At 50.9% G+C, this 25,670-nt stretch overlaps 9 protein-coding genes across 9 annotated transcripts; 4 read left to right on the forward strand and 5 right to left on the reverse strand.

The window, feature by feature from the left end:
* Window positions 1-982: 982 nt before the first annotated feature.
* On the reverse strand, window positions 983-2,439 carry N7462_005327 (uncharacterized protein; the record flags this gene model as incomplete). Its single annotated transcript, XM_057077045.1, has 2 exons — window positions 983-2,165; window positions 2,216-2,439. 2 exons carry the CDS (start codon window positions 2,437-2,439, stop codon window positions 983-985), a joined length of 1,407 nt encoding a protein of 468 aa, XP_056932625.1.
* Window positions 2,440-2,945: 506 nt separating this feature from the next.
* Window positions 2,946-3,182, forward strand: N7462_005328 (uncharacterized protein; the record flags this gene model as incomplete). Its single annotated transcript, XM_057077046.1, has 1 exon — window positions 2,946-3,182. The coding sequence occupies one exon, from the start codon at window positions 2,946-2,948 to the stop codon at window positions 3,180-3,182; it is 237 nt and encodes a 78-aa protein (XP_056932626.1).
* Window positions 3,183-4,764: 1,582 nt separating this feature from the next.
* On the reverse strand, window positions 4,765-5,639 carry N7462_005329 (flavin-linked sulfhydryl oxidase ERV2; the record flags this gene model as incomplete). Its single annotated transcript, XM_057077047.1, has 3 exons — window positions 4,765-5,074; window positions 5,211-5,339; window positions 5,422-5,639. 3 exons carry the CDS (start codon window positions 5,637-5,639, stop codon window positions 4,765-4,767), a joined length of 657 nt encoding a protein of 218 aa, XP_056932627.1.
* Window positions 5,640-6,222: 583 nt separating this feature from the next.
* N7462_005330 (secreted glycosidase) lies at window positions 6,223-8,681 on the reverse strand (the record flags this gene model as incomplete). The annotated part of the gene is made up of 2 exons (XM_057077048.1): window positions 6,223-6,853; window positions 6,907-8,681. Coding segments are annotated over 2 exons (2,406 nt in total), but the record flags the coding sequence as incomplete, so codon positions are not given.
* Window positions 8,682-9,312: 631 nt separating this feature from the next.
* Window positions 9,313-11,352, reverse strand: sit2 (putative siderochrome-iron transporter; the record flags this gene model as incomplete). The annotated part of the gene is made up of 3 exons (XM_057077049.1): window positions 9,313-10,253; window positions 10,313-10,926; window positions 11,030-11,352. The coding sequence occupies 3 exons, from the start codon at window positions 11,350-11,352 to the stop codon at window positions 9,313-9,315; spliced, it is 1,878 nt and encodes a 625-aa protein (XP_056932629.1).
* Window positions 11,353-15,817: 4,465 nt separating this feature from the next.
* N7462_005332 (MFS transporter) lies at window positions 15,818-17,607 on the forward strand (the record flags this gene model as incomplete). Its single annotated transcript, XM_057077050.1, has 4 exons — window positions 15,818-15,833; window positions 15,895-16,174; window positions 16,257-17,286; window positions 17,353-17,607. 4 exons carry the CDS (start codon window positions 15,818-15,820, stop codon window positions 17,605-17,607), a joined length of 1,581 nt encoding a protein of 526 aa, XP_056932630.1.
* Window positions 17,608-18,023: 416 nt separating this feature from the next.
* On the reverse strand, window positions 18,024-19,730 carry N7462_005333 (cytochrome P450; the record flags this gene model as incomplete). Its single annotated transcript, XM_057077051.1, has 1 exon — window positions 18,024-19,730. The coding sequence occupies one exon, from the start codon at window positions 19,728-19,730 to the stop codon at window positions 18,024-18,026; it is 1,707 nt and encodes a 568-aa protein (XP_056932631.1).
* Window positions 19,731-21,118: 1,388 nt separating this feature from the next.
* On the forward strand, window positions 21,119-22,269 carry N7462_005334 (uncharacterized protein; the record flags this gene model as incomplete). The annotated part of the gene is made up of 2 exons (XM_057077052.1): window positions 21,119-21,723; window positions 21,888-22,269. The coding sequence occupies 2 exons, from the start codon at window positions 21,119-21,121 to the stop codon at window positions 22,267-22,269; spliced, it is 987 nt and encodes a 328-aa protein (XP_056932632.1).
* Window positions 22,270-23,250: 981 nt separating this feature from the next.
* Window positions 23,251-25,408, forward strand: N7462_005335 (gamma-glutamyltransferase; the record flags this gene model as incomplete). The annotated part of the gene is made up of 7 exons (XM_057077053.1): window positions 23,251-23,487; window positions 23,598-23,631; window positions 23,692-23,851; window positions 23,907-24,489; window positions 24,545-24,705; window positions 24,769-24,902; window positions 24,960-25,408. 7 exons carry the CDS (start codon window positions 23,251-23,253, stop codon window positions 25,406-25,408), a joined length of 1,758 nt encoding a protein of 585 aa, XP_056932633.1.
* Between the last annotated feature and the right edge of the window lie 262 nt (window positions 25,409-25,670).

The raw sequence follows: 25,670 nt of genomic DNA on the forward strand, positions 1-25,670 counted from the left end.
ATGGAGTGACGGGCTTGGCGGGGTTCTCCGTATTTGTCGGCATTTTACCACTATAATCACGTACTATTTCCACCGAATATGATTAAAGGTCATTTGCTGTATATTTCGCAGGACATATAAGTCATGACACAATGAAAAAGAGGCGCTAAGTTGGTAGGTTTGATGATAGTGCTGACAATTTTTTATCACTGGACATCTTTATCCTAGGCCCAGGGGGGCCAAATCCCAGAATAATAGAGCATATCATACTAAAATGGAAAGCATAGAGAACGCTCTTTCTGCATATCCACCAAAACTTATCACGATGAAAGAATTGGAAACAGTGAGACCGAATAGTAGTCTGAAGATCATACCAACGTAATAAAGAACAAGGGCCGAGCCGACATGGGGTTCGACAACTTCCCGCAACGGCTCTATCAAGACAGAAAAGCATCATGACAAGGGCTAAATAAAGTCAATATATCATCCCATACGGGACATGAAGCTGGTGGTAAGCTAAATGCAGCCGCTTGCAAGCTGAGGGGATTTCCATCTGCCCATACGTCAACTCCATTTCTTTTTCTGTTTCTTCTATGGCATACTGGCATCCGTGGAGTGTCGAAGATTGAGACTACTCTCAAGCTACATAGAGCCCTCTAGACTTCATAACCCACCAGACCCCGCACTGGATTATAAACATTCATCAATTTGGCATCCATTAGCTCAGAATATAAACGATATGCAAAAGAGAACCCCGCCAGAGAGAATCAAACGATCGCGCTATGCACACAAGATATAAAGAAATAGAACGAAGTTAGGATAATCCAAAATAAAATCCACCCAAGGGGAGACCAAAAATGCCCGAAGCCCAACAGAGGGGAAGAAAAAGTGGTAAAAAAGACAAAGAGATGAAGCCCAAGCAGAATCACGGGCACATCGCAGCCCAACGGGCGCCCATAAAAGTCAACTCAACCGAGCCTTTTATAACAAACCCACCCCACTCTCAAACAAAAACAACAATCTCACCCCGAGAATTGCGGCGCAACCGCAGTGCACGCCATAAATCTTTCTCATCTTCCGAGCGCCGCTCCCGATCTGCCCGACTGCGCCCACTATCCCGGCCGCGATCCGCATCATGCTCGTCCGAGAAGTCACGGTGGAAACGCTTCAGCGCCTTGTGTACCGAGCATCCGCGCTCAGTATCCCGCGACACCAGCGACAGGAAATGGGCGGCCATCTCACGCTGCAACACGTCTTCGCTGCGCGCAGGCGGCTTTGCCTGTCTGTATACAGTGACCTGGCGGCTGTCGCGGTGTGGGGAGCGCGAGTCAGAGCGACGGTGTTCGTCGCTCTGCTTCAGTCGGCGTGGCGGCCGGTCGCCGTCCGTTGGGTTGCTGCTCTTGCGTTTGGACTTGCGCTCAGCGTGTGCATCGGAGGGGTTGCGTGATCGGTGCGATTTTTTCTTGCGCACCTCAAGTTGGCCGTCAACGCTTGAGGAGCTGCCACGGCGGGTGCGAACGAGGGCGCGTGAGGTCCCCTCGTTACCGCCATTGCTCCCGGTTGAGACAACGGAGCCGCCGAACATAGAGGAGACGAGGCGCTCCGCTCGGTTCTTGATGGAGATGCCTAGGCCTGGATCACCGCTGCTTTCCTTGCCGTTGCGGCGGGTGCGCTTGATTGGGGACGAGGCGTCGTTGTAAGCCTGGCGACTGAGCTCGGGAGATTCATCCAGCTCGTGGGACGGCGAACGCATCATCCGATTGAGGCCGCCTGTCAAGCCAGAGTGGTTTAGAATCGGGGTACCGGCATTGTTAATGACACTGGACGGCGCATCCAGCATGGGAGTATCAAAGTCCTGTTGGGGACTGGTGAAGGTCTCCTCCTGTCCACGCTTGCGCTTCTTCTCGCTGGTGGAAACCCGCTTCTCTTCCTTGCGACGATCCTTCTTCTTATTCTTAGGGGCAGGAGTGACGAACTCCGTCGATACATTCGGCGCATCAGCGGGGTACTTGGGTGGGGGGATGGGATCAGCGCCGTAGGAGAACCCGTTCTCCTCAAAAGCGATGTCGTAGTTTCCTTCGTCATCCGTTTTTGCATCCAGCTTGGCCAAGGCTCGACTAGTCTCAAACACCGATGGGGCGTCGACAACCATCTTCATCTGCTCCTTGGGGTCCGCCAGGGAGACTCTGGAAGCATTGGGGGTCTCATCCGTGACGAGGTAATCAAACACGTTCACGGGTTTGCTGTCGCTGGTTTGTGTGTTCGAGACAGCTTTGGCCTCACTCGCTGGGGGGGGGGAGAGGGGGCCGGCGGGGGAGGCTGGTTGCGCTGCGCATTGTCGACATCTGGCGCATCCTCCACGCGGGGCTGTCGATTAGCATTGGCTTTCTGGCCCTTCTTCGGGGGTTTGTCCTGCTTCTCTCGGTAATGAATCCCCTGGTACTTTTGATCCTCGGTCATGCACGACTAGACAGAGCAAAAGCTAATTGTCAGCACGCCAATCATTCGAAGTATGTCGCGTGTCCCGCGACGTAGACGTCAATTTCCCTTTTGTGTGAACATTCTCCCTGTCCCACAAACAAGACCATGGGGTGGTCGATGCGCAACCCGGTGCGAGGAGTGCGCAAGTGCCCAGAACGTACCGTGTGCGATTTATATTGGTTGCCCTGGAAATGAACCATACAATCGATGCAGGTAAAGGACGCGTTGTAGCAACGCCCACGATGGGAATCAAGTTTTTTCTTGGTGAAGACATCTCCACAGGCCTGGGAACAAACACGATTATTAAACGATAAGCACATGGGCAAGAACACCGGCCCTTGAAATTTTGGCTTTTTCCATCGCGTCCGGCAGTTGATCAACCGCCAAGCGCTTCTGGAGGCGCGAGGTTTTTTGACTTACTTCGCATTGAAAGGACACCATTGTTAAGCCAGGGAGTTGTTCCGCTTGTTTGATCACACAGCAAGATGGCCGTCAATCAGTTGAAAGGGAAAGCAGCAAGCTCCACGGATTCGAGGCAACGGCAGGTTCGCGAGTTTGAAATGCGACAAGGGCGGGGAGGAGGATTCGGTCTGCCTGGTGGACTATATCAAGCTGGGGAGGTGAACAATCGGGAGAGCGAGTGGGCGGCAGTTATGTCCGGTGGTTTCCGGATGGTGCGGAGGCAAAAGGAAACAGAGTTATCCCTTGCGGCCGTCGAATGAAGCCTGATGGGTTTGGGGCAGTCGCTCTTTCCCTTTTTTTTCTTTTGCTGAAAAAAAGGAAGGCGCGTAGAAACACGCTAGACCGAATGAGGTAAGCGGAAAGCCCAATCGGGGCAGTCACTGGCGCCTCAATTGAGGCGGGCGGTGGATCCGGTGCCTGGTCACGTCGCGATAAGGACGTGATAAGGACGTGATCAGTCTAGATCAGTCGGGATGGCCGAGTCGCATCAACAAGCGTACCGACAGGGCTCGATGGGACGATGAGAACGAGAGACGAAAGGAAAAACCAGAAAACAAAAGATAAGCAGCCCCTGGCGGCTTTAACCACGCTTTGCATCTGCGAACCGGGGTCACTGGCCCCCCCCCTGTTCTGTTTCATAGTCGCGCCTGAACGTGCACCTCCAGCGCGACCCTCTGCGACCATTTCCACTGGACATGAGACGCTAGTGACTGGCCGATCCCTCTTTCCCCAGGATCAGGGAGCCGTGATCAATGCCGCGACCGGTGGGCCAGCCTGTCAGAATGTCAGAAGACAACTTACATTCCCTTCTGGTTAGTCCGTCCGGATCAGCTGAAGAAGCCGATATTCCCCCTTTTCACAGATTCGCTTCCCCTCCACCCTATTTTTGGCCCAGCAACACACAAAGTCAAAACTGAGCATACAGAACCGACCTGAGCTTTCATTATAACGGTAGATATCGGGGTCATCACCGGGTTGTTGGCCTTGGGCGGAGAGTCGCTGGCCGTGCTTCTGATTCTCTGCTCTATGATACTCGATCGGACCCTGTACGACAACTCGACCCAGCTGTCGCAGAATCTTCTTGTCATCGTAGCCTGTCTCTCGGTCGAGGTGGCGTCATGGGCGACCCACATGGCCCCGACCTCGCTCTAAGCTCCCCATATCACGAGGATGCAGTATGGCGACAAGAGGGCGACATCGCGCGGCCGCTAGTGCAGATAGATCAGGGCAGATTGGCGGGACTAGGCTACTATGTACAACAAGGCATGTCGCTTACATGGCGTAGCAAAGCAACCAGAAAAGAGAAGAAAACATAGAAAGCAGGAACAAGAGATCGGACGGGAGGTCATGCGCCCGTAGGATCACCGGGTTAGGCTGGCGGGGTGGATCCGGGAGCGGGTCATGCTCCCGGCGATCGCCCGAATCCTGGTGCAGGCCGCGCTCGAGAGTTGTAAAGGCGGATCAAATATCGACAGTCAGAGGATCTCATGCGGGAAGGATGAAACAACTTTGTGATTCGCAAATGGCCGCACGATGGCGCGGCCATGGGTATAGGATATAGTATATGGGGAATTATTGGAAGGACATATTTGTACAGAGAGAGACCAGCTCCAGCAGATGTGGTGGGGATAACAAACGGAAACGCCATGCAAGTGTGACAAAACAAGTGAAACGAGGAGGGGAAACGAGAAGGGTATATCCCAGGAATGCAAAGATACCGGCAAATATGGAATCCTGTCAACCGCGCGTGGTCCTAAACCCCACCAAATAGGTCCAGTGTCAGTGAGATATCTGCACACACACACACAGAGAGAGAGAGAGCCCAAGAAAAACAATGACAACTTACGCTTCCTTGGAGATCTCCACGGCCAGGTGATCGGGAAGATCGGAACGACCCGTATGGCTGTCTGCGTGACTCGCAGTCGAAGCAGCTCCTTTGGCTTCGAGGCCCTCGCCACCGCCCTCGATTTCTTCTTCCGAGCAGCCACAGTCATAGAAAGCCCCCAGGTTCGTGCAGTCAAATTCTGATTTGTCGAGCATCGCGTTGACTTCATTGTGGATGAAACACCCCCACCCTGCGGCTGCTTTGCGCGACGACACTTGTGGCGGATATTTAATCAAATGCTGCTGGAAATGCTCGGCGCATTCGCCACTATCTCACGGTTAGCTCCCGGTATGGATAATGTAGGTCGCACAGTTCGGAGAAAGACCGGAGAAAAAAAGGCAAAATAAAGGAAAGAAAAGTGAAGGAGGTTCGGGACAAAAGAATTGGGAGGAAGAGTGTATACCAAGGGTAGAGTCGCGCAAAGAGATGGATGTAAGAGCGGAGGGCCTCCTGCTGGTCTTCGGTAGGCTTCTCGGGGAAACGCGCCATGACGGTATGGAAGTACTTCCAGGTTGCACGACCGAGCTCGGCTCTGCAAAAGCCACAAACGTGGGGCCTCATATTAGTAGTGGTCTCCACCAGCCAGACGAAAAGAAGTGAGTCAGCTCTCTTACTTGGCTGTTGCATTTCCCAGTTTTGGCATCACCACGGGTCCTTTCAGCGTGTCCTCTTGGATAGAGATCCCGGGTGCTGGCGCTGCATGCGAGATATGTCCGGGGGCTCGGACTGCCGGGCTTGGTGGGCCCTGTGGCCGAACGAAGAGGAAAACGACAAAGCATATTGATATCACAGCGCTGATGGCGATACGCCGCGTGATTTGCCGGTTCGCCATACTTGGAGAGAGGGTCGAGGGGGGCGGCGGAGTGAATCTACCACCAAGCGTCCGAACCGAGAACCTTTGAGCCGAGTAGTCGCAAGGGCTACAAGGAATTGCCGACAAAGGTCAAATTAGTGAAAGGCAGGAATGTAGGAACTGAGCACAAAACAAAAGAAGAAAAAAGATTGTCGAAGGGGGAAATGTCGACGGCGGTGGTCGTACGGGCCGGGGTCGTGGGGCTTAGTCATGACGCTCCTCAACAGGTCGCGGGTCCAACTTGAACTTGGCTCGTCGGCATTTATACTACCAACCTGATTTCAGCACGCTACGTAGAAGTCGGGGCTAGTCGAGCTGGTATTATGTCCTGCGAGGTGCAGATTTTGTGCACCAGAATCAATAAACAAGGCAATGGTAGGCGCTGCCTCCCATCTAATCAATAACCTGAGCGATCGGATATATATACGTGTATGCTCCGTGGGATTTCCAACCTTGCCAACAGACAGTCAATGCACAAGCGACATTGGTCAGGATCTTGCGAATTGCCAAGATTGTATTTTTTCATTGGCCGGTATGAAACTCAAGAAAAAGAAAGTATACCCAGATAGGAAACATCCTCGACAGCGCCGTCATGCATGCCGACCTCATCCCCAGCCATGACATCGCTCAGACTGGGAGGCAAGTCCTCTTTCTTTGTACCCCAGTCGCTCTCACGACCCCCAAGTGTCAGCTCGAGAATCATACCCTGGGTAAAAAATTCATGTCCAATCCAGTTTTTAGTGTAAGGCTTCCCGTTGAGTGTCGCGCTCTGGATATAGATGTTCTGATAGGCGGGGTCAAAATTCACTGTGCGAACTGTGGCGGTCTGATTGGTCTCGGGATGAGTAATTTCGATTGCTTCGAAGAATGGAGGATTAATGAAGTAGACATTCTGGCCCGGATTTGGGAAGAGTCCCATCATGCTCCACGCCAAGAATGAGCCCATGGCCCCGGAGTCGTCATTACCAGGTAGCCCATTCTCAGTTGCATTGAATGATCGAGGAATATAGCTGTGTGCTCGCTCTGCAGATAGAGCTGGTCGACCAGCATAGTGGTACTCGTAGACGGTCAAGAAAACAGGCTCATTGCTAATATCGGCCAACCCGGACTCATGGAAATAGTCGAGTCGCTTGACAAATGCATCCGACCCACCCAGCAGGTTGATCAAATTAGCCAAATCGTGTGGGACATAACTGTAGAAGATTAGTGCTTAGCTTATTATAGCCAGGGGAATCAGTAATCATACAACAGATATTCCCAGATACTCGACTCGAATGTCTCCGACGGGTTGGAAGTCAACGAACACCAAGATGCCAAGGCACTGCAAGCAATCGGATCCTGGAAACCCCAGGTCCCGTTTAAATACCTCGGCTGGAAAAATCCCGTGAAGCCAGTATCCGTTCCATTTTGTAAGAAGGAGGTCTGATCCGCCTTGAAAAGGTTCTTCCAATTGCTGGACCGTGATAAGTAAATGGGATAATCCTCCTTGTGCAAGCCCTTGCCTAAGATGGCGATGCTGTAGTCATTGTAAGCATATTCCACAGTGCGTGAGATGCTACGCGAGTTTGTGCCAAAACCAAGGTAGTCAAAGTCCAGGTAAGGAATATAGCTTAATCGTTTCCAGCTCTGAAGACCACCCCGTCCTTCATAGGACCATTCCAGCGGCTCGTTCTCAGCGTCGTTAACCATAGCTTTATAAGCCAGTTCCCAGTCAATGCCGGTCAGGTTCTTGAGATAGGCGTCGACAAGAACCACGTCCGCGTTGGATCCGCCTTGGGTCCAGCCTTTGCATAAGGACATTCGGCAGTCGGGAAGCCAGCCTTCGTGCTTGAATGTGTCAAGTAGGCTGCGAACCATTCTGCTTTGCGTTTGAGGATCGATGATGGTGAGAAAGGGATGTTGAGCTCGAAAGGCATCCCACAGACAGTAAAAGGAATCGAAATAGGGCTCGTCGCTTTCCCACAATGGATTCTCACCAGTCATATCCTGCGGCGATAGCATCGTGCGATAAATACCACTCCAGAAAGAGCGCAGCATGTTTTCGTCTACTCCACCCTGTGTCACTTTTATGGGGCTCAACTTCTCCATCCAAGCCTCGCGCGCTGCATTTTCAACCTTCTGAAACCCATTGACAGGGTCGGGGATTTCAGTCTCAGCATTGAAACAGGCCTGGTCCGAGCTGATATAGCTGATGCCCACCCTGGCGGTCACTACTCCATCATCTGGACGCGCAAAGCTCACATATCCGCCTGCCTGGAGAAAGAAATTGTTGAAACCCCGCGTGACGAATAGCTCTTTCGGCTCGGAACCTGCCCGGTCATTAACCCAGATTCCACTATCCCGGACTTTTGCCCCTGCAAAGTCCGCACAAAAATATGCCCTATATGACCCGGCACCAAAGCTGGGGAGAAAAGTGCCATTGCCTTTGAGCCGACCTGACTCTGGCTCAATTGCGACGCTCGCGTTCTGGCGACTATCCCACAGATCCGTCAAATCCACCGAAATGAAGGGATCTAGCGGGTCCCCATTCCCTGTGCTCTTCGCAGGAAATGTAAAACGGTAAAGCGCAGTCCGTCGCGCCGCCGTCATTTCTGCCTTGAGGCCATTCACCAGCTCCAGAGCGAAGTACCCTGGCCGCGCGATTACAGATTCGCTCTTGTATTGCGTTGCGCGCGCTGTTTTGGGAAACCTGCAGTTATCCAGAGCATTGTCGGTGCAGTACTGTGGGAACAGAGGGAATTGGCCCATTGATGGGTTCCCGCCAGTGCCACTATCGTGCATGTGCGAGAAGCCCGTGATGTTACTGCCGTCGGTAGAAAATCCGCCAGTGTTCTGGCCGTCGACGTCAGCGACGGGCTTCGCAATCCCATACGGAAGACTGGCGCCGGCGAAGACATTGCCACCGGCGGTGGAGCCGATCAGGGGGTCGACATAGCGTATATCCTCCTTGGTTGCTGTTGTGAAGTTGCTGAGGAAGAGCAGGGCCAGGCTCACGGCCAGCTTTGCATGCAGGGCGGGCATGGTGGAATGCGGCGATCAAACCATGCGAAATATGGCTTCGGGCTGCGCTGGGAGGTTTCGAGAAATATACATACACAGCTTGGGCCCTTTGCTGGAAAGGAAGGAGGTTGAGGTGGAATGCTACCATTTGTTGATTGTAGGGTCGCATTGTTGATAGGATCGACAGCAGAGCGTACCGTGAAGCGTTAGTGCAGGATGCAAGGGCCACGAGGGATTGCGGGGTGGTGACAAGTACGTTCAGTTCAGCTGCAGACCAAATGATTTGTGCAAGCAACCAAGTAGATACTCGGGGAGTTGAAAGTCTGAGGAGAGACCGTGTAGGGCCTGTCGTTTGGAATTGGCGAACACAGCCGAGTAAGCAGGTCTTGGGCAATTAAAAAGCTTCACAAATTGGACAAGGGGCGGAGGATCATGGTAATCGAAGCCTCTGTGCGAGCACAGGAGACCGGATGCATTATTTTTGTGCTAGTGGGCAACTAATTTACATGGGGGCTTGACTCCAAACCAGCCAGAGTCAAAATGATACATGGAATACATGGGCCCCAGTGACAACAGATCAAAGAATCAAAAGAGGCAAAAGAAATGAGGGCTCGGAGCCTGCTCGCAATAGGTTTTGGCGATGATCATTGAATCAGTCGAAAAGCATAGTGCCCTTGTTCTGCTTCTTGCCGACGTCATAATTCTTCCATACAGCGACTGCTGGGATCAATAGGATGAGGATACAGGTCGACGCAATGCAGTTCATGCGTTGAGCATAACTCCAGGCGTGGATGCAAGCATTGCGTAGAACTGAACCTACCGGGTAGGTGTTCTGCACATTGATCCCGTCCAGGTAAATCTGAGTGGCATTCGATTTAAGGTTATCGGGAAGCTGACTAGCCAGGGCTTCCACAAAGACGTTGTTGTAGATTGCGGCAGAGACTGCATACCCGATGGCTCCACCAATGCTCGAAAACAGACCGATGAGAGCCAACATCATAGGTGTACCCTCTCTGCCACCAGCGGCCATCACGGCCATATCCTCCCCAATGACGATGGTACCTCCAGCGAAAGCGATGAAGATCTGACACATGACAATGTAGCCGATGCCATGGTCTGCACCACGGAAGTAAATCATCAGTCCCGATCCCAGCAGCATAAGGGGTACTCCAAAGCATAGGACAATGTACTTGAAGCGGCGAGTCCACCAGATGATTAGACCAAGAATTGGAGACCAGAAGCACGAGCCCACATTGTAGATCTGGGTCATGTATCCCGCCATGCTAATGTTCAGATTGTAGGTAATCAGGACAAAGTTATAGAAGTACTGATCCCAGAGGTAGAAGCTGAAATAGGCGACCGCCGCGCAGATACAAGCGCCGAGGATCGTAGGCTTCTTGAGCAACTCGTAGCGAATGAAATGGTGACGTGCAAACCACTTCTCCCACGCAGCGAAAACGAAAAGCATACAGAAGCCCACAATAACCATTGCGATAAAGCTGGCCGAATGATACTGAGACCGGCCATACTGAGCCAAGCTAAACGGCAGTAAGAAGAGAACCCATGCGATCATCAACAAGAAGGCGCCGATCACTAGACAAAGAGGTCAGCATGAAGAAGATTGTTATCAGAAATTGATCATCTTCCCTTACCATCGAACTCATGGAAATAGTGGACAATTGACTGCATCTTGGTCCGGTCACTATTGCGGGGCTGCCATACGCCCATTTTGATTGCCTTTCGCTCGTAGAACTTAAATACCATTGCGAGCGGGCAGAGGACCACCGGCTGAATGATACAGAACATTCCATAACCCCACCGCCAGCCAGATGTATTGTAGATTGATTGCGCCGCCAGCGAGCCGGTGAAGGCAGTGCAGATGAATGGTGTTGAGGCAAAGGCAAAGGCAAATGCTCGGGAACGCAGGCCAGTTGTATCCGCCACGAAGATATCGAGAATCAGATAGACGCAGTAGTATCCAATCCAGTAGAGAACATAGCCGGCCGCAAAGGCATTGGGGCCATCACACGCTGCGAGAATAATCATGCCTAGAATGTAGATGGCAGTGGAGAACAGCAGAGCCTCCGCACGACCCCACAGCTGCAAGGTCTTCGCTAAAGGCAACTTAAGGACGCCGCCGATGATGCTGGCCAGGATGTAGGAGGTGGATACCTGCGGCGCTGCCTTGAAGCTACCATAGACCCAGTTGAGCAGACTTGAGTTGATTGCGGAGTGGAAGGCCAGCATGAAGAAACCGACCCAGATCCTAGTCCCATCCAATATTAGAGAAGTCATGTGCACCATATTTGAGAGACAATAACCGGTCTCATCAGATGAAACGGATCTCTTCTGTGGTTCGGAAGGCTCACCAGGCATAGATTGCAAATACCACCGGGCGGCTCCAGACCAGGGCTGCTGCTTCCGCCTTCTGTTGACCTAATGCTGCCGACTCGGTGACCCGGTCCGGGTTGCGTTCGACCTCCTTCTCATCATCGAGTACGCCGCCGACCCCAAAGGAAGAATTAGACTCTGGGTGCGGCCCTGCCTCATAAGCAGGTGGTACCTCCTGTCCATCCTCCCTTGCAGCCTCGGACTGGGCCTGCTTGGGCTCCTCGAAAGTCGAGGTGTCGGCGACATACTGGGCCGTCCGGCCCTCGTCGTCTCGACCGCGCATCGCATCAGGAGCACCCATGGCTAATGACGATCATCAGTGAGCGGTGAAATAACACCGAAGTAGGGGGCGGAGGGCGGTACAGGGAAATGTATAACGGAAAAGCCGTATCCCTCCAGAAAGCGGGAATTCTGGAGGTCTGACGAGCAGAGAGCAGAGCCGAAAGGGAATTGAAGAGACGTAAACGAGTGGAAGGGAGAAAGGTATTTCAAGGCGAGAATAGGTCCGAGAGCGAGAATTACCGCGCTTGCCCAGATATTCTGAGGGAAAGAGGTGGGGGAGGAGGAGTCGCAGATCTCCTCGATCACTGGGCACTTGTTCAGGTGCGACCGACGATCAGATAATCAGAAGAGGAAACTGAACTTTGAACTCCAACAAGCTCCACAATCAATCAGATAACCCCACTCGGACCAATCAGCATCCGAAGGGTCTTCGTGTGGTTGAGATGGGACGGGCCAGTGGCCGGTCTGTGATTGGCCAAGACAGCGGTCTAGCCCAGTATAGACTAGCGCAGTATACTAGCGCAGTATCGGTTTTCCGCAAACGGGTTTCCGGATTGGGACAGTCTTGCTGAGGTCGTAGTTGCAACTCTTGCACTTTCACCTCTCCTCCGCTACCCAGGACCCCTATGATGCCTGAGAGCCACGACGTCCCCGAGCGAGAAGTCTATGATGCCGTATGAGGTGATGACCTCCTGATGTTCCACCGGCGCTTCGAATCGTGTTGCTTGTCTCTCGGCAAATAAATATTGGTCGTCGGAGGGAAAACATTGCCAAGGCCCAAGGGCCCAAGGGCCCAAGATTGGAGGCTCACTGACCGAAACTTTGTGTTTTTGCTTCTTTGAAAGCTAGACCAATGGCATTGGACACGGTCTTTGGGTTCATACAAGACTTTGCACCCTTCCACCATGAAATGATCCGGTCGTCGTCTCCGAATCTTTGGGCTGCCATCGCCAAGAGCGCCTTTATCCACGCCACCAAACGCCTCTCCGATGTCAACTTAAACAGCTCTTTTTAGGGCTCTGATGTGGGTTGTTGCCCTGAAGAGCGTCTCCGCCGCTAGCCCACCCCGATAACTCGAATTCTGAAACCCAATCCTGCAAGGAGAATAATTGAATCACGTGCTTTCAACGTGGTATGCAAGCCTTTCTTAATCCCGCTCGATCCCCCGGTCACATCCATCCCCCAGGGCTAGCCAATTAACCAGATAGATATAATTAACTAGATTTTCATGTATTTGGTTATCTTTTATCTTTCGTCACTCGTCCGCTTGGCATGAACGTAAACTCACTTGGAAGAAGACGCCGCTTCCCATTGGACCGTAAAGACTCCCGGCAATCCCAGCATCGTTCTGCATGGTAAACCATAGTATGGCATTCTGTCATAACCTCGCCATGTATTTGCTTAAAGACGGGCACCGTCTCCCCTCCAAAATTTACGATTTGGTAACCCATTCGGATGTCCCGGCTCAAAATGTAGCCCTCATATCTGTAGCACCCGTAGACGGGGAATGAAGGAGTATCACCTCCTCTTCCAAGGATGATGGAGTGCATCTAGAACCTTGTTGCACGGGCTGACTATTGGTCGGTCGATCACTCAAGGCCTTGGACATGCTCTGTTTCTCATCGACCCGCCCTTCAAGTCAACTTCGACTGTCAGTGACTTCTAGCACTGGGATTCAGTTTGTTGGCCCAATGTCCTGTTCATTGAGCTTCCATTGTATGAAGAGATAGTTGACTTCAGGCCTTGCGCCCGAATTGCTATATGCATTGAGCTGTTCGGTTCATTCCTCTTATCTCTATGTGGCCTTGTAGGGTACGATTCAAAATGAACCACAAGCTAGTACTCATTGCGATTGGCAAGTGCCTAAAATACTGTGAGCGGTTTATAATCAAGATCTATATTAGAATCAAGTTCCGAGGTTTGATGACCTAGATGGCATATATAGATCTAACATGAAGAGAAGATTGAACAAGTTGGGAGATCGGATAAGAAACTGTAGTAAGACCATCCGCGTTGTCGTCATTTAAAAGCCGGCCTGAGATCTGTAGTATCCAGCACTGGATACCCCAATATATAACTCGTAGTAATAGCATGCTCGTTGGTCAATTGTCAACTATAACTCGAATAGCCACGATGGGAGGCTGAAAAACCTCCCAGGACGGATGCCATATCAAAAATTTCGAATCAACTAATCCTAAAGACCTTCGTGATTGAGATTTCTGGGTAGCTCTGAAACTTGCAGCTCTATATCGGGTGCCCTTCACTACCCCTCCAACCTCTCGGGGCTGTGGGTGCGCCACATAAGATTAGCAGAAACCCAAGAATTTGTAATTCCTTCCTACCACCCTACCTATTTGACTTCATACATAACACCATCAAAGTATTACTAAATTCGATAAATATCGTATGACGGAAGCTTGCATAATTGCATCACGGACTAGGAAGCCTAATATGTCGTGTATCGTGCGTGAATTTAAATGTGAGCCTAGAGCCACGCTTTAGAATAGCATCAATGAAAACTAAGATAGCTAATCTTTGTGCTAGATGCAATCTTGAAGCCTACGCGGAAAAAGCTGTGACTAACTTGATTAAAATATAAGCGATTGCTCTATGAGTGTCACGCCTAAGATTATTGAAGCATAGGCAAATCGCGCATGTTAACGCGCTGGTGAACAACACTTAGCAAGATATAAGCGTATCGCTTTATTAAACGGCCTCCTGAGTATCTTCGATTAGGGCCTACTCAGAAATGTACCAAGAAATATAAGAGAATTCTAGGAGAAGGAGAAGGCCTAGCAAAAATGGCGTATTAAGGTAATTTACTCCATTAAATTACTCAGAATACGCTACTACGTTCAAGTTAGAACTTCGATAAATGTAGATTTTAACCCGGCCATGGAAAATTTAGAAACTTTGTATTTTCTACCAAAATGACAGTAAATCTTCCTTCAAATAGGTCAAGTGAAAAAAAATGACAACCATCCAATGAACCTTGGGTCAATAAATAACAAACTTATCCAAATGAAAGGACAACCAAGCCGACAGGAACTATTAAACATTGTCAAAGCAATTATCTAGAACCCAATAACAGCGAAGAATAGAGTCTCCCAGTGCTCGAGGAGAAGACTTGCTTCCTCCATTTAGTTTCAAGATGTTTGTGAACTTTGGCTTCCATGCGGATGGGTTATCGACGCCGCTCGAACAACAAGGGTGGGAGCGGGGGGCAGTGTGTGTCGTTACTTTAGAAACCATCCCCGTTGGCGAAATCCCCATGGAAAGAGAAGGGGGGGGGGGGTGACTGGGCCCGGACCAAATCATATTATAACATAAGGTAATAAGCTCCTCGGCATTCCGCGTCTCTCCAGAGTTGATGGGAGCCCTAAAAAGCGAATGCGCCTGACGGTCGCGTGGTCCTTCAGTACCGGACCGCCCGTCGGCTTCTCGTGTGTCTCTACACACAATGCGAGCATTTCGCCCCCACTTTCTTTCTTTTTCCCCCCTCCTGCGAGTCCAGATCATTCTGAGGATTGTTTACCAGTTCACAGACTCAGGCGATAAGAAAAAATGAATCTAAACGCACGCCTCCCCGTCCGGGGCCACGGTTTATACTTAATATCCTTCCCTATCGCGAGTTCCTCACGGCCTGGCTGACGCGAGTGGCGCCTTGCAACCCCGGTCTTTGGCTCATTTCGACCGGCTCTTCTGCCGTTGATGGGCATGATGCATTCCGGCAGTACTCGTATCTCCGATCCCCCTTCCCTGCTTCTGGTGTGCAGCAACTTGCGGCTCCCTCATCTCCCACACCCCCGTATAGATCGAGACCGGCATACTGCAAAGACCCGCTCGTGGGATGGGACTCCCCCACACTCCGCTTCAACGGCCAGAAGAGGCGAAGTGGAGCTATCTTGAAGAAACTACTCCATCCACCATTCACCATCATGCATCTTTGTAGAAAGACAATCACCCTGGAGACCCGGGGCCATTGCGCCCCCGGGCGAAAGGGCTAAACTCCGACCCGGTGCAGGGTCACGTCCCGCTCATAATTCCTTATGATGATTTTTTCGACATACGAGTTATCCACCCGGCTTTCTTCCTCGCTGAATTTGCCTGTCGGATGCTGCTTCCGATCTCTCTTTCCCCCCACCCGCCGCTCTCTCCTCCACTCCCTCTTCCTCCTTTTTTTGAGGGCTCCGCGGAACTTCCAGGGAGTCTTGTTCAGTTTGAACCGGCCCCCTTCAGCGCTGGTCGAATCTTATATTTTATCCCGTCTCGTCGATGGCATACACCGTCAACCATTATTTCATTATTTCAACTTCCATGGTCCCGGCGCGTTGATTCTCCGAAAGCTAGAGCCCCCACTCGCATACCCATGAGCCTTAACTACATGTCGCCCGTAGTTTAGCCGAAACTCGTCCAGACGGCAATTGGAGCTCGAAGCTACCGACGGCAGTGCTCTCCCAGTGCTCTCCAGGTGCTCTCCAGCCATGAAAGACAGCAAAGGTATGGATCTATTCCCGAGCAGGACAGAACTTGTGAAAGGTCGATCCTAACAAGATAGTAGACGCATCGTCGATCGATGGATCGACCCCAGCCGCCAGTCACCAAGACATTCCTCGGATGAATGAGGATTTAGAGATATCATCATGGAGAAAAGAAATTGCTGTTGATCGAGGATCTCCCATCCATGTGACCGAGGAAGAACCGGACCGCCCCAATGCAAGCTGTCGCGATCCCAATGTTGTGGACTGGGACGGGCCCGATGATCCGGAGAATCCACTCAACTGGAGTGCGAAGCGTAAGATGACCGCGACAATATCAATCGCCTTGATCACTCTCCTCACGTAGGATCCCACCTCTTACTCCGTCCCCAATGCTCCCCTCCCGAAACAAGAATCCGCTGACATGCATATACACCATCAATAGACCACTCGGGTCATCCATGTTTGCCCCAGGTGTCAACCAACTGGCGAAGGACTTCAAAATTGCCAGCACTGAGCTGGATTCTTTTGTCGTTTCTGTTTATCTCCTAGGATACTGTTTTGGTCCCTTGCTCATTGCGCCTATCTCCGAGATGTATGGCCGGCGCATCGTGTACAATGTCTGCAATCTTCTATACGTGATCTTCACCATCGCCTGCGCCGTGGCGCCGGAAATCGGGAGCCTTATCGTCTTTCGCTTCTTCGCGGGCTTCGCCGGCGTATGCCCTTTAACCATCGGGGCAGGGTCCATTGCCGACATGTTCGTCCAGGAGAAGCGAGGTGGTGCCATGGCGGCCTGGGCACTGGGCCCGCTGATCGGCCCGGTCGTGGGCCCCGTGGCGGGCGGATATCTCACCCAGGCCAAGGGCTGGCGATGGACCTTCTGGGTTTTAGCCATGGCAAGCGGAGCCATCTCGATTAGTTCTCTGCTCACCATCCGGGAATCATACGCACCTACCTTGTTGGCTGCAAAGACAAAGCGCCTGCGAAAGGAGACTGGAAATCCCAATTTGCGCTCCGCCCTCGACTCCGGACGGAACCCGAAAGATCTCTTCATGTTCTCCATCGTCCGGCCCACCAAGATGCTTTTTCTATCCCCCATCGTTTTTCTCCTCTCACTCTACGTCGGCGTGATCTACGGATATCTGTACCTCCTCTTTACCACTATCAGCTCCGTGTTCGAGGACCAGTACGGGTGGTCTCAAGGGTCTGTTGGACTGGCGTATCTGGGCATTGGCATTGGCTCACTGATTGGTCTGCTGGTGCTGGGACTGACGTCGGACCGTCTGCTGAACCATCTCGCGGCAAAACACGGAGAGATGAAGCCGGAATTTAGATTGCCACCGATGATTCCGGGAGCCGTTGCAGTCCCAATCTCTTTATTTATCTATGGTTGGTCCGCGTACTATAAGGTCCATTGGATTGTTCCTATCATTGGAACTTCTTTTCTCGGCATCGGCATGCTGATTTCCTTTGTAAGTCCTGTCAGCTTTTGCACGAAAAGGAATGTCTCTCATTAACTTCAATCTCTACTCTGCTAGATGAGTATCAGTACATATCTTGTCGATGCATATACAGTCTACGCAGCGTCAGCCATGGCCGCCAACACAGTTTTCCGGTCTCTTGCCGGTACAGTCCTTCCACTCGCTGGACCCGCAATGTATGAAAAGCTTGGGTTAGGCTGGGGGAATTCTTTGCTCGGATTCATCGCCCTTGCCATGTGTCCCCTACCCCTCATTTTTTACGTCTACGGCGAGCGCATTCGAACAAGCAAGATGTTCCGATTTGACCTTTAGGCTTTCTTCATAAGTATACCCATGCGTTATTCTGATGTGGGGGTTTGAACCTCGCTCAGCTTCTATATTACGTAATACCAACTTGCACAGTTAGTTATACATGGAGAAGTCAAATAGCCTATATCAAAGCGAATTTGGAGCATAGAATTCTCACTGGCAGTCTTTTTCACGCTTGATGCTCGTTCATACTTGATATTTCGTTGTGTATTTTGGAAAACCAAACTCTGCTCATCCTTTTTGAATTTTATTTAGGAGTACGTGGGCGGGCTCTTTTCACATTTCGACGCAGATGCTGACACCAATGAAAATTATTATATGGCTCTTATCGCAAATATCTTTTTTTTTGGTAGATGACAGTATACCGCCTCCCTGAACCATGATTTGAGGGCCAGTCGTTTATTTTCTTGTTCACCGACCTAGTCCTCAAACGGAGTGAATTGAGACATCCAAGCTTCGGCAATCTCAGCTTCCATCATCAAGGCCTGTCTGCGCTCCTCACTTCTCACGCGAATGTCACAGTCGAATGCCAGTGGCCGAATATTGAACCCTTGAGTATATGCAAAAGTATCATACTTCCGGGTAGATCCATCCGACTCTCGCACAGGCCTGAACTCGAACGCCCATAAGAGACGGGCCACAGCAATAAATAAAGAATTTTCCGCCAGTCCTGCCCCTGGGCAGATTCGTCGTCCCCATCCAAAGGAGCTGTGTCCCTCCTTGGCGGGGTGCAAGTTCGGCGGGGACATCTCTGCCAAGTCTTGCTTGTTCAGCTTGGGAAGGTAGGGCAGTGTCGTTGGATCGACTTTCAAAAACCGTAGTGGATTGAAATTATGGGGGTTCGGATAGTAAGTAGGGTTAAGATTGATTGCCCATGAGTTGGAGAGAATTGTCGTGCCCTGCGGGATGAAGTATCCATTATAGGTATCTGCGACAGAGTTGGCGTGAGGAGTACCGCCCAGTACGGCGACAGGTCTTATTCTCAATGTTTCATTACAAAGCGCTTTGATGTAAGGTAGCCTTAGCTCGTCATCAAAAGTCGGCAGGCGCGTTCGCCCAATGACATAGTCCAGTTCTTTTTGCGCCGTGGTCTGGACTTCGATGTTGGTGATGAGCATCAGAATTGCGCTGCACAGTGTGCTCGCGGTCGTGTCACTTCCAGCCCCGAAGAGAGAGGCGGGAACGAAGGAAAAGTCTCGTTTGCTTAGAACTCCAAATGTTGCTTGGTCCACCTCTCGCGCCTGGAGAAGAAGCTTGGCGAGTGAATCTGGCACTTCTGAAGGTGACTCTGCTTGCCGAAGCTCCTCTTCTACGTGGCGCAGGAGGGCCATGTTCGTTTCTGCTTCTTTGCGGCCTCGACGCTGAATCTCGGCCTTCCAAGGTGCGAGCCAATTGGGAATACGTTTGAGCAAAGGGACTGTCTCGGCTAGATACCTCCCAGGAACGTTCAGGGATGCGGCATATTGCATGAAATCCAGTCGTTGGAGAACGACTTTCGAGCTCATCGAGTCGATTCTATGTCCATAGGCGATGCTAAATACCACGCTTGCGGTAAATCGATCAATCAGTCCTTCATACGAACCCGGCTCATCGAGTAGAGCGCTACACAACCGCGTCGCCTCGGCCTCTTGAGTGGGCTTGTAAAGACGGAGGGCGGATGGGTTAAGCGCCTGATGGAGCATTCGGCGACGAATCTGCCATTCCTTGCCATATGGTTGGACTAGGATGCCTGCGTTGTCCCAGTACAGCTCCCCCATCACCACGAACCGCGGGCGCGAGCTGAAATTTGTACCACGCTTCTCCAGCAAGGCAACTGCGACATTGGGGTCCGATATGATGATTGTAGGCCTCCTACCAATCCAGATGGTGAAGATTGGGCCGTATATCTGAGACCATTTTTCGAACGTAATCCACGGTGAGGATGTCGGAATGATCAATTTATTGCCGAGAAAAGGGATCGGTGTTGGACCTGGTGGAAGACGGAGGCAAAGGATCAAGTCATGAACTAGGACAAGTAGGAGACCGGACCAGGTCAGGATGGCCAATGCCGAAAGGTACACATGTGATGCCAGACATTGTGATAGTAAACCGATCCAATGGGACTCCCACGTTGACAAAAACGCCATATTTGGCCATACAATCGACAAGGCCGTGCCGTTATTACCTTTTATTACCTATATTAGTTCAGGCGCAAGTTAAGCTTCCCGATGTTATTGTTAAGCTCCTTTTTAGGGGTTATTAATCCAAGATTCCCAGAATCTCCGCAATAATTAGATTCTGTCAGCCCCACCCTGCCACAGTCTCACAGGCGGGGGAATTGCGGGGAGATACGGAGTGGGCAGTAGGAGCCCCAGAGTGGGGATTTGGGGGGGGGGGGGTCGAGAAATTCCGAAACCCTTGACACCCTTGGCTTGAGTATGCATGTGGGGCCATTCATACAAATCAGATTTGAATGTTATTCGCGTTGAAGCGCTGATATATGTCAATTGGAGAATTTCCACCATAATTTCGCCAGCGGAACTCGCATATTGTCTATGTTCGTCCCCGAGGCAAGGCTCTGTCGCGATCCATTTCCGACCATCTCCGCCGACCCTTGTCAGGAACCAACGAATAGGAGCGTTTCAATTTACTCAGGGTCTGCTCGAAATAGGGATGTGTCGATCTTTAAAATGATCACAGACCTTTAGAGCGCCCAAGCATGGTTTGGTGCCCCTGGAGGTGGTCAAGTGATGTGAAAGTGACTTCTATTCCCTCCTACCCCTATGGCTATGAGAGGTTGGAAGTAGCATTTTGTTTCCCTTCCGATCGCCCCATTGCCCAAGTGTCTATTTGGTACATCTAGCAGTTTCAGATTCGGATTTGTTGACTAATCTAGTTAGTTGAGCGAAGAAGTTGGGCAACCCATGCCACGCATTTTTGTGGTTACTTGAGACCCGGGCTGATCGTAACTCAGTTGGTGCACCAACGGTTCTTACTAAGCGAATCTACTAACTTAGTTAACCAAGTGCAGCGCTGGTGCTTGGCTACGAATGGCTACCGGCCGGAGAATGGTCGGAACTTATCCAATGATCTCGCGACATATGCAGATCCCCCGGGGCCGAGGTCGCCGGGCATCAGGGTCATTGCTCGTCCGGAGATCCTTTCAGGAGGCGAAATTGCTTTCATCCCTTCCTGTCAAGGACTTTACTACAGTGCGAGCCATCTGTCCCCGAGGCGGATAACCTGCAAGTTCGCACCAATGCCGTCCCGCCGAAGCCATACCAAGTCCCGGAAGGGATGCTTAGAGTGTAAAAGAAGACATGTCAAGGTGAGTCTTTGGGATCCTTCCCTCTGCGCTTAGAGATGATTACAGCTCGTCTGGAGTCAGTAATCTCTCTCCGGCCTCGATATTTCCCTCCTTTGGTGGTGTATTTGCACCGAGCTCATGATTTGACAGTGTGACGAGAGGTTACCCAGATGTACTCTATGTAAAAGGCGCAGGCTAAGGTGCGACTATCCATCTTCACAGAGCGATATGGACAGCTCACAAGGCTCGCCGCCCACGCAAGGCGATATCGAGAATGGAAACCAGACCCCAATTGGGGCTTTACACATGCCACTCCGCATGCTGGAAGCCAGGCTTCTACATCATTATCTAACGTCGACATCTCATACCCTATGGCAAGACGGCCTTTCTGCGTATCATCTTTCAATGACCATCCCTCAGATGGCTACATCCTTTCCTTATCTGCTGGATAGCATTCTCGCATTGACCGCACTGCATCTAGCTACCACCGAGACTGAAAATCGATTGTCATGGCTCGACGCTGCTGTAAAGTATCACAGCCAGGCTTGCTCAGGACTCGGTCAAATCCTTCCAGATATCCCATCACAACATTACGAGCCCGCCTTTGTATCTTCAGTGTTTATCATGCTTTTTTCCTCCGGGTTTACTGGCATTTCATCGCATATGAGCCACACAATAGACCCGCTTGCAATGGTTCTTGAATTACGAACGCTCATTGCCGGTGCTGCGATGCTGTTTTTGCACTTCAATGAAATGGGTTGCAATGCAGAGCTCTCTGGCTGGCTCTGTAGTCCTGATACTGAAGAGAGTCTGGAAGGTAGAGTGCAGCATTGGTATGGAGTACTGCCGCTTTATACTTAATTGAGGAATGGGATATCAAGCTCATAATGTGTACAGGGATGCAGCATCCTACGAGGACACTGAGAGATTATTTACTCTTCACAAGTATGTACATTATGATGAGAGTATTGTTCGACTCACTCGCTCACTGCCACAGGGGCATCATTGAATCATTGGAGCGAATGCAATCGATCGTCGATGAGATGAAGACTTCAGAAAAAGAACTTTACAGATTTAATTGGCAGCTTCTGCACCAAGCCGTTCAGCCATGGCCAAAGATAGGTCCGCATGGTGGCCCGATTGCTTGGCCCTTTTTTGTCTCCGATGATTTCATTTCGCGCCTGCAGAATGGTGACTGGGTCAGCCGTATCCTGTTCCTCCACTATAGCCTGTCGATGCGACTTTTGTGTCATCGCTGGTATGTTCGCGACTGGGGGCGCAGGTTGGTTATTGCCACCCTAGATTCACTAGAAGAGGTTCCAGACGAATGGAGAGAGATAATCTCGTGGGTCAAGGAGGCGGCCGAAATTCACGATTGATACTCGGCAATGCACAGCACCACTCTGCATCTGCATGTGAGATGGAGCCTCTCTTGAGCATCGAGCTTGATTATGTATCAAGCAACCAGGGGCCGGGGGAGGGGGGCTGTGCAAAATGAAGTTTTTTGGGCCTGTCTTGAACCGTTAGGGTTTGAACTGTGAGGTACCGGGGCCTTTGAGATCAGATACTGCGCATTCTATCTAATCCGTGTTTTCGATTTACAAACGCCTACGCACCCAGATAGACTAGTAGACGATTCGTAGATCACATAATGACTTCACCTGTCGCGTCCTTTGCGCTTCACGACTTTCGCGCCGTTGTCAAGCCGTTGTCTCACCGCAACCTGAGAGAGCGTTGGAGGGGGTTGACAAAGCAGGGAACGGTTAACCCTCCGGGCACACGGCGCTCGCAATTGGTGCCGCAGTCAGCCCCCCTTAGGGATCGATGCAGGGGCGCATGATTGCGGCGAGGCCACGCGACTCGGGCGATTGATAATTTAACTTCAACGAATCGAAGCTTGCCCGTCCGAATGCCGCTTATCAGCGGGGTTCACGCCGACTCTGCCGGTATCTCCCCAAGGGGTCCACAGGCCGCTCCACAGTATTAGTATTCGAATACACGCACCGCCCTTATGCTGTCGATTATTTTGCAACTCAAATATTATATGGTTGACCATTAAGGAACCTCGATTCATCACAAAACACGGATCTAAGCACAACTAGGAGAAACGCGCTGTGGTCGTAGTAGAAATCCTACGCTATCGAAACGCTACAAGGAATGATCGGCGCCCGAGATGTGGAGAAACAGGTAAGAACTCCAATCCGATCCTGGTCAAACCCCGGCCGTCCCCTCATTCTGGCATCCTCCGAAGACTGTTAGATAACGAGATGAGGTAGCCTTTGCTGCTCTCTTCATCTCCCGGAGAACATGGTGATTGTGAGTCGTTGTCTCTGGAAAACCAGCGTATAGCCCGACAAAGCATGTTCTACTCACGGAATTTCCGCGTCTTCGCGATTTGTGCTCTGCTTCTGTTGGTCGTTCATCTGCCAAATGCCTATCCCTCACCGCTGGGATTTTCGATGCGGGGATCGAACGGCCATGGTGGCACAGTTTCGGAGATTGAACCAGGTAAACTGGGTGCCGTCGCGAGCGAGAGTTCCATTTGCTCCAATCATGGAGTTGAAATGCTGAAGATGGGTGGAAATGCCGCCGATGCTGTGAGTTTCTCCTGTTGAGATGTCGAAATTATGCCAAGATGATAGAGCCACTTCGTTAGGTGGATATTGCCTTCAACCAGCCAAATGCCGGAGACTAATAAGCATGATAGTTGGTCGCAGCCCAATTCTGTATTGGTGTAATTGGTGAGTACAGCCAAGCGAGGCTTCCAACATATCTCTCGTGTCTTAACTGACTCGGTCCAGGCATGTATCACAGTGGAATCGGTGGAGGTGGCTTCATGCTAGTGCGCGCACCCAACGGTTCCTATGAATTTATCGACTTTCGGGAAACTGCCCCGGCCACGGCATTTCAGGATATGTACAACAATGATACAAACCTGTCCATATACGGTGGGTTGGCAAGGTGAGTTGAATATCTCTCTCTTAGATGCAATCCATGATGCTGATAGCGATCATAGTGGTATACCCGGAGAGATCCGCGGCCTGGAGCATCTTCACAAGAACTACGGCTCTCTCTCTTGGGCGACAGTGATGCAACCCGCAATCTACACTGCCCGTAATGGCTTTCCCGTGACAGAAGATCTGGTAAAATATATGAATTCTGCCGTGGGTGATGGAGAAGACTTTCTGTCCAAAGATCCAACCTGGGCATTGGATTTTGCTCCTAATGGCACTCGATTAGGTCTAGGGGACATAATCACCCGTAAGCGCTATGCAGACACTCTCGAGACGATCGCTCAACAAGGTCCCGATGCGTTCTATTCAGGTCCCATCGCGGAGACCATGATAAATGCTTTGCAAGCCGCGAATGGTACAATGACACTACAGGACCTGGACAACTACACGGTGGCAATCCGCAACACCTCCCAGATCGACTACCGGGGATATACCATCACCAGTACGACAGCTCCATCAAGTGGAATTGTTGCCATGAGCATTCTTAAAATCCTGAACACCTACAGGGAACTTTTCCATTCCGGACAATCAGTGAATCTGAGTACCCACAGAATGGACGAGGCGATGCGGTTTGGATATGGTGAGGTAGGCACTTGGCAGAGTTTTTCATGGTGTCATTCCTTTCTAATAATTTCCACAGAGAACTGAATTAGGTGACCCTTCCTTTGTGGACGGCATGGCAGCATACGAGGAGGAGATGCTCAAGCAGTCGACCATCGACGAAATTCGGGGCAAAATCTCAGATACGCATACGCTTGACATCTCGGCCTATGATCCTGCCGGCCTAGAGAGCCTAGACACGTAGGCTTACATTTATTTTCAAACTGTGCGACGTGTAGATCGAACTCACCTGTGTATTTCTAGACCTGGAACATCTCACATCGCTGCGGCTGACCATTCTGGTCTTGCTATCTCTGTGATTACCACAATCAATTTGCTATTCGGCAGCCATGTCATGGTGCCCGAGACGGGTATTATCATGAATAACGAAATGAACGGTACGGCCCCTTTGAATGTTTGGATTAAGTGACAAGTAGCAGCACTCATGGTATTAGACTTTTCGATTCCGGGGTCTTCCAACTCTTTTGGATATATTCCTTCCGAAGCTAATTACATCCGCCCTGGCAAGCGGCCGTTGTCTTCGATCACGCCCGCGATCGCCACTCGACCGAACGGCAAGCTGTTCCTAATTGCTGGCTCTGCAGGAGGCAGCAGGATCATCACTGCTACTGTTCAAAACATCATCCACACCATTGACCAGAAACTTAGCGCCGCTGAGGCCTTGGCCAAGCCTCGCCTACATGATCAGTTGGTTCCGAATCAAGTTAGTTTCGAATACGCATATGATAATGGGACTGTGGCGTTCATGAAAAGCCTCGGGCATAATGTGACATGGGTTGCACCGGGTCAGAGCACTGCGCAGTTGATTCGTGTTCTACCCAATGGCACATTTGATGCTGCTGGTGAGCCACGACAACTGAACTCGGCTGGATACTCAATTTAGGCGGGAGCTGCCGGTTAAATATCTCGACCGTCTCTAATTTGTGGGGAAGATCAATATTCAGAGGGGTTTGTAGAGAAAATATGGTGATAGAATCCAACACATACTCCCAATCTTTCAAATTCCTCTATACCATTCTCCGTATAGTATTTATGTAGTATAATTGTGGCAAATTTGAAGTACATAATGATTTTGTTCCACCGCACTTCGCGTGGCGTCAAAGTGAATGCCAGTTCTTTCAGGCACTAAGCGATAAGCTTATCCC

Source organism: Penicillium macrosclerotiorum (assembly GCF_028827735.1).
Source record: "Penicillium macrosclerotiorum strain IBT 26536 chromosome Unknown utg000006l_segment0_segment0, whole genome shotgun sequence".
Classification (NCBI taxonomy): domain Eukaryota; kingdom Fungi; phylum Ascomycota; class Eurotiomycetes; order Eurotiales; family Aspergillaceae; genus Penicillium; species Penicillium macrosclerotiorum.